This window comes from Procambarus clarkii, unplaced genomic scaffold, assembly GCF_040958095.1.
Source record: "Procambarus clarkii isolate CNS0578487 unplaced genomic scaffold, FALCON_Pclarkii_2.0 HiC_scaffold_109, whole genome shotgun sequence".
Classification (NCBI taxonomy): Eukaryota; Metazoa; Arthropoda; class Malacostraca; order Decapoda; family Cambaridae; genus Procambarus; species Procambarus clarkii.
In genome coordinates, this window is record NW_027189142.1 from 3,077,469 (window position 1) to 3,085,702 (window position 8,234).

The 8,234-nt window shown below is 41.3% G+C and overlaps 1 protein-coding gene across 1 annotated transcript in view; it reads right to left on the bottom strand.

Annotated features, from left to right (window-relative positions):
- Positions 1–7,451: 7,451 nt before the first annotated feature.
- The window catches only part of LOC138360336 (uncharacterized), a 2,476-nt gene continuing 1,693 nt past the window's right edge, over positions 7,452–8,234 (bottom strand). Inside the window, exon 3 of the mRNA XM_069320252.1 lies at positions 7,452–7,529. Coding sequence (XP_069176353.1) covers positions 7,452–7,529 — 78 coding nt within the window. The remainder of the gene's footprint in view (positions 7,530–8,234) is intronic.

Below are 8,234 nucleotides of genomic sequence, written 5' to 3' on the forward strand. Positions count from 1 at the left end.
CAGAGACGTTAGAAAGAATGTTTTCATCTGCATTGCATGATGCATGATGCATCTGCATCATGAGAAGCTCATGAAATCTCAAATTAAAAACGGACCATAAAATATTATTTTTAATGTGCTTAATAGCTTTTCCAAAACTCCAACTGCTTCTTATAATGTTGCGATCATCTATGAAAATTAAAAATGCGATTGGAATGATATTGAGAGATAGAGATATAGGAGAGACGTGATCGTAAGGTTCCCTGTTGTTAACATATTACATATCACATTACCTATTATTTATAAGGTACATTTTTAAAGAGTGGTGGACACAAATATATGTTGATATTTATTAAAATATATTTACCTGAAAATTACTTACTTCACTTTACCATATACATCCTTGTTTTGGGGGTGGCGTATAAAGTTGCACATATTGTCCAAATGACATGGAATCATCTTATCTTGAGGTTATTTTGAGATGATTTTGGGGCTTTTAAGTGTCCCCGCGGCCCGGTCCTCGACCAGGCCTCCACCCCCAGGAAGCAGCCCGTGACAGCTGACTAACACCCAGGTACCTATTTTACTCCAAGGTAACAGGGGCATAGGGTGAAAGAAAGTCTGCCAATTGTTTCTCGCCGGCGCCCAGGATCGAACCCGGGACCACAGGATCAGAAGAACAGCGTGCTGTCCGCTCGGCCGACCGGCTACGACCGGTATCACACAAATCTTGCTCAACATGGGCTACATTAGATGAAATGGGGGGAATCGAGGTATGTATATCTACTTTTTTATCAACAACTTGAAAATACACACTTGGATTCTTAATTTCAACAGAATAATTAGGCGAGATAAAAATTGAACTTTTATTTGCCAGATCACTTAAATTAAGTTTTCTAAAGTTTACCCCACTAATTCGAGACGTTATATTTGATAAAACGGTAATTGTATTCTTTAATACCAACATCTCATTAGAACATAGACTTTTGAGAGTAATAAATCCGATGTTTGGCGAATAAACTACATTAGGCGGTGCTATTTCTAGGTTATTCATACCGTCTTTGTATGTATCTGAAAATATATCTATATTCTCTGATTTTGCGGTATTCATATATGGATCTATTATTTTATTGGGATATAAGCCAATGGCAATGTCAATAGTTGAAAGATTAACGTTATCTATAATGACGGGATTATTTAGATCATCCTTAAACTCGATAAAATAATTGTCTTAATTATCTTTGCTCGTTTTCAAACATTTACGGTACATGCTGGAGTCATTAATATGATTCTCTATAGCAATATCAGTAAGATTGGGAGATGTGACATTATTTAACTGAGGAAATGTGTCTGGTTTATTAGGCTCTCCGGGTTTCAGCGTCGCTGTATGCGCTGTATTTACAAATCGTTTATTAGGTGGATATTTATTGCCATCTTTAAGGCCTCGTTTTAATTTTTCGCATGCTCTGGTGGGTGATGGTGGTTTGGGTTCAGAACTGGCAGTAAATACTGCCTTGGTTATGTTCATTCACTGGAAAGGCGAACATAAGAACAAAGGCAACTGCAGAAGGCCAATTGGCCCATACGAGGCAGCTCCTATTTATAACCACCCAATCCCACTCATATACTTGTCCAACCCGCGCTTGAAACAATCGAGGGACACCACCTCCACCACGTTACGCGGCAATTGGTTCCACAAATCAACAACCCTGTTACTGAACCAGTATTTACCCAAGTCTTTCCTAAATCTAAACTTATCCAATTTATACCCATTGTTTCGTGTTCTGTCTTGTGTTGATATTTTTAATACCCTATTAATATCCCCCCTGTTATGTCCATTCATCCACTTGTAAACCTCTATCATGTCACCCCTAACTCTTCGCCTTTCCAGTGAATGCAACTTAAGCTTTGTTAATCTTTCTTCATATGAAAGATTTCTAATTTGGGGAATTAACTTAGTCATCCTACGTTGGACACGTTTAAGTGAATTTATATCCATTCTATAATACGGCGACCAAAACTGAACTGCATAATCTAAATGGGCCTAACCAGAGCAAGATATAGCTTAAGAACCACACCAGGTGTCTTGTTACTAACGCTTCGATTAATAAATCCCAGTGTCCTATTCGCCTTATTACGAACATTCATGCATTGATCCTTTTGTTTTAAATTCTTACTAATCATAACTCCCAGATCCCTTTCGCAATTCGACTTCGCAATCTCAACACCATCTACCTCGTATCTTGTAACCCTATCATTCCCAGTCAGTCAGGTGCAGTCACAGTGAGAGGTTGTGTTAGTTGGAGCTCCGATTCTAATAACATTATTATTGCAATAATGGAAGGATTAGTAAAAGATTTGGTGAGTCTGGTTGGAGCTCTGAGAGCAGAGATGGATTCCCTGCGGGAGGAGGTACGACGGCTACGACTTCGGGAGGAAACGAAGGAGGAGGCCAGTATTGATGGGACCTCATTAAGGAGGACTGACGGGACCAGTATTAAGAAGACCTCGTCTTGGCAAGTTGTGAAAGACAGGGGTCTTAAGAAGACCTTGGCAAAACCGACAACTAATAACCTACACCTAAGGACTTTTAACGCATTTGACGTATTAGAGGACGAGTGCTGTGTTGAACCTGTTGTTCAACGAGGTGGCAAAGACAAAGTAACGAGGAGCATTGAAGCGCAGGTCCCTCAAACTGCTCGAAAGGAAAAGGGAGAATCGAAGTAAATTTTGGTTGTGGGAGATTCCCAGGTGAGGTATTTAGACAGAACGTTTTGTGCCAGAGATAGGGGGAACAGATTAAGGGTTTGCTATCCGGGAGCTGGAATTGGTGATATTGTTGGAAACATGAATGATATTATGACAGGAAATGGAAACAAACCCATTATTTGTATTAGTGCAGGGGGTAATGATGTTGGACGAGTTAGGAGTGAGGAACTAATACAGAGATTCAGGACAGCCATTGAATTAGTTAGGAGCAAGGGAGGAATATCGATCATATGTGGCATTCTTCCTAGAAAGGGAGTAGGAAATGAATGGATATCGAGGGCACTTGGTGTCAATTGCCGGCAGAAAAGATATTGCAAATCAAATGCAATATCTTTCATAGACAACTGGGAACACTTCTATGGAAGAAATGGAATGTATGCTCGTGATGGGGTGCATCTATCAAGAGCTGGGGTTGTTGCTGTTGCGAACTCGTTGGAAGAAGTGGTTAGAGGTGTTTGTTTGGGTTTAAACTGTTAGTAGATAGAGGTATGGGAATTGATTTGGAAGAAGGAGGTAATAAAAGTATGTGTTTGTGGGAGAAAGAAATTGGCAAAATGATCAGGGAAAGAGAAGGGCCTCAAAATTACAATTCACTTAGGGTATATTACACTAACAGTAGAAGTCTAAGAAATAAAATTAACGAATTAAATGCTCTTGTCTGCACAGAAAAAATAGATATTATTGCACTTACCGAAACGTGGATGAATGTAGAAAATAGAGAACTATTAGCTGAATATCAAATAAATGGATTTAAACTATTTCACACAGATAGATATATTAGACGAGGAGGGGGAGTAGCCATATATGTTAGGGACAATTTGAAATGTAGTCTCAAAGAGGGAATCAAAACTGAGCTACACACAGAAACTATTTGGATAGAATTATACGAAAAAGCAAATAATAATATATATAATTATAGTAATAATAGGAGTTATATATAGGCCACCAAATTTAGACAGAATGGAAGCAAAGCATCTATGGGATGAAAAATCTAGGGCATCTAGATCTAACAGTATTTACGTCATGGGTGACTAATTTTAGTGGAATAAACTGGTTGAACAAAACAGGGTCCAAGTACACATTTTACTGTTGCGTTAAACAGAGGCTACAGTTAAGGAATTGCGCCCAGTAAATCCTCCCCGGCCAGGATACGAACCCATGACATAGCGCTCGCGGAACGCTAGGCGAGTGTCTTACCACTACACCACGGAGACTGGTGTTTGTTTATACGATTTGTTTTGCGTGTTTTTCCCTTTTACTTGACCACAGGAGACAACAGCCAAGCAGTCAACTTTTTTTTCTATTTTTTTTTACTAATGTGATTGGCATTTACACCAGCCATTGGGTGGACTGCCTTACACTTACATTTTCCCATCACATTAATGGGGCCTGTCCTAGGAGCCTCATTCAGGATCTAGAACAATCATTTCAATTTGTGGTAAGTGTACTTGTCTTTGATACAGTTGCTTTTCAATAATTTCATAACTTTCAATATTTTTATGGTGCTGTGTATTTTGTGTTTTCCGAGTGTAACATATTATGAGTGTTGGATGACTGTGGATTACGTGGTGTCTGGAGGCCTCAGTCACTCTCTTAATTGGTTGTTCATCCCTCGGTGTCATTACTCGTGCATTCCACCTTATTCTCGTCCCTAGATTATTTTTCAATTATGGCAGATCATCACTTTGGTACCCTGGTACTTTGGTTTGTCTTCGGGCCAAAGCACCCTATCTTCTGCAATCCTACCGAAGGAGGATAAAGAGGGCCATAGTTCCTCTAGCACGGACTACGATGTTGAGTTGGGACCTCAACAAGCAGTTCTCGTCACCAGTTGACACTCGCACCCCTACACGTTGGTCAGAGATTATGATATTTACTCAGGTAGGGAATTGGCTTTCTTTTTCAGAGCACAAAGAACGCTAATTCTGTAAGTATCATTTAGTTAAGTAGGAAACTCCTTGCTTCCGTCCTATAGAGACCCGGCAAGGTATCCCTACGTTTTTGATCTACCCTTTCAATTTTGAAACCATCAGAGTTACATTTGTTTTTGAAACTATCAAAGTTTCATTTATTTTAGTAGGATTTTCTTGCCCTTATTCTCGTATATTGAGTGCCGGGTACAAGATTTCCCAGCAATTTTGATCACTTAACATCTAATATTAACGTTAGTTCTTTTCACATTAACGATTGAATTTCCACAGGATAGTCACCAGTTGCCACGTCATCCTGTTACTGACATTTATAATATCACAGGTATGCTCTCTGTACATTTGTTTGCTATCTCAAAATGCTTCGTCTCTCAGCATTTCGTAGTGATCCAGCAAATGAAGTAGGGAACTTAATTCGTGCCAAGAAGACAGAATTACAAACTCTAGCACATGAGTACCAACTGGATGTTCCCCACGGAGCCAACAAAAGTGAATTACATAACCTTATCCTTGACCACCTCTTTGATAATGGAATTATAGACTCTGATTCTCACGAAAACTATTCCATTGCAGACCGGCAAGCTCTGGCAGCTCTATGAAGTTAAAGCTAGAACTAGCGAAAGTAGAATGTAAAAGCCAAAAAGAAGCTCTACAACTTGCTAATGCCGAACGTGAACGTCTGAAAGAACAAGCTGCCTTTGAGAAGGAAGCTCTACAAAGGAAGGAACAGGAGGCTGCCCTAAAGAAAGAAGAACAGGAACGCGAGACTGCCCTACAACGTGAGCGTGAGAGGGAACAGCTTGAAGTAAGAAAACGTAATCTGGAGATACAACGTGAACACGATAAGAAGCAAGCCGATAGTGTTCTAGAATACCGTAGACAAGAACTCGACTTGGAAACTACACACCACACTCGGCGCCAACAAGCTACAGCCAGTCTTCCAGTAAGCTTCAATGTCTCCAAGGCAAGTAAGTTAATGCCACCATTCGTTGAGACAGAGATAGATGTGTTTTTTACTACTTTTGAGGCTCTGGCTAAAAGACTTAGCTGGCCTGAAGATCAGTGGTCTATATTTCTCAGAGTGCATCTCACAGGACAAGCTGCGGTTACTCTCAGTACCTTAGCGTCTGTGAATGACTACACCATCTTAAAGCAAGCCGTTTTAGACGCCTACCTTCTCTCTACCGAAAGCCACAGACGAAAATTCCGTGAGTATCTAAAGGCAAGTGCCACCACCTATTTAAAATTTGCCAATACTAAGAAAAGATATTTCATGAAATGGCTGGAAGCAGCCCATGTTTCTACATTTTCAGACCTTGTCAACCTTATTCTAGTCGAAGAATTCTTTCGACGTATTCCTGCTTCCATCCGTCTTCACTTAGCGGATAAGGAGGAAACCGACTACATCAGATGTGCGAAGTCGGCTAACACCTACAGTCTTATACACAGGTTAACAGCTGACACATCTTCCAGTAACAAATCTTGGTCTAATTATGACAAAGTGAGTTCCAATCAAGCAACCTCTCAATTATATAGTAAGTATTGCAAGCTCTATGGACATACCATAGATAAATGTGGTAAAGCCCAATACAAAGGCTATAGTGAAACTCCTAAACCCAAACCAACTCCTAAGTCCGGTAAGCCTGTAATGAATGTTGGTGTTCCTGTTAATGATCTTTCTCTCTTCAGCAAACACCTGCACCCTGGAACTGTCTCTGCCAACAGTACAGATTCGGAGGGATGTTCTAAAGTGAAGATCTTGAGGGACACAGCTGTTCTTCAGTCTATCATTTTGAAATCGGCTGTGCCTAACATCACCTACACCGGGGAGACGGTCCTTATCACTGACCTCACTGCTACCACTCCGTATCCACGCGCCAGAGTCCACCTGGATTGTCCTTTTGTACAAGGTGAAGTCCAAGACGCCATCCGGGAAAAGCCTTTTCCCATGTCAGGGATACAACTTCTCCTGGGCAACGACTTGGCAGAAGATCTGCAACTTTTCAACTTGATCATCATGGACAAACCCCAGGTATGTGACTCTGTAGTGAAAAACCCCATCTTGAAGTATATTCCAGCAGAGGTCCAAGAAAGTGATGAAGTCTCTCCTCCGGTTTTGGTGACAACCCGTGCGCAAGCTGCACGCCCGCAACCAGCTGACTCTACTGCAACAGCTGTCCCTCAAGACATCAGAATCTACCACCGAATCTTACTATGTTGGAGTTCCGTTAGTTACAGAGGGAGGATCCTTCATTATCACCATTATTCTTCCAGGCCGAGACTCAATCTGACAGTATTCCTGGGTTCTTCATAGAAAACTAATTGCTCTATCGGAGGTACCAACCCAGTAAACTAACGGAGGATGACGATTGGGCTAATGTCGACCAACTAGTAGTTCCCACCAGCCTACGGCCCGATATTCTACACCTGGACCATGGAGCACTTTCTCACTACGGTTTTAATAAAACCTATCACGGAATCAGACAAGACTATTACTGAACAGGTATGATTAAATATGTAAAAACGTATGTACAACAGTGTCATACATGTCAGATGTCAGGAAAACCTAACATCCCGATTGCCAAGGCTCCTTAGATTCCTATCCGGTGCCTTCGGAACCTTTCCACAGACTCATCATAGACTGTGTTCTATGTCCGGACCAGTTCTGGCAACACTTATATACTAAGCATCCTGTGTCCAACCACCAGATTCCCCATAGCAGTTCCTGTAAAGAACTTTACGGCTGCTACGGTGGTGAAACAACTGTTGAAGATCTTAACACAATATGGATTTCCTTGGGAGATTCAATGTGACTGTGGCACCAACTTCACCAGTGATCTCTTTAAGAAGATACTGGAAGAATTCAACATCACTCAGGTATTGTCCAGCTCCTATCTTCTTGAGGTTATCTTGAGATGATTTCGGGGCTTTTAGTGTCCCCGCGGCCCGGTCGTCGACCAGGCCTCCACCCCCAGGAAGCAGCCCGTGACAGCTGACTAACTCCCAGGTACCTATTTACTGCTAGGTAACAGGGCATTCAGGGTGAAAGAAACTTTGCCCATTTGTTTCTGCCTCGTGCGGGAATCGAACCCGCGCCACAGAATTACGAGTCCTGCGCGCTATCCACCAGGCTACGAGGCCTCCTGCTTCACAGGGTTCTCTTGAACGTAGTCACAAAACAATAAAATCACTCCTTAAGAAATTTTGCAATGTAACTTTGAAAGACTGGGATAAACAACTTGACATTATCATGTGCATTTTCAGAAGTCTCCCAAATGAGTCTCTAGGAGTATCTCCTTATGAGATGCTCTACGGACGTAAGTGCAGTACTCCTCTTAAAGCTTCGAAAGACTCTCTACGTAATGCCACCTTCAGTGGCCCTCAGAATGTGCCCGAGTTTCTTCAAAACTTAAAGCACATTCTAGAGAGAGTACATAAATTTGCCAATGATAATTTATTAAAAGCTCAAGATAGAATGAAGACTCATTTTGACAAACGCAGTAAAATCAGGAAATTTAAAGCTGGAGACTTCGTTTTAGCATATTTACGACCCTGGTC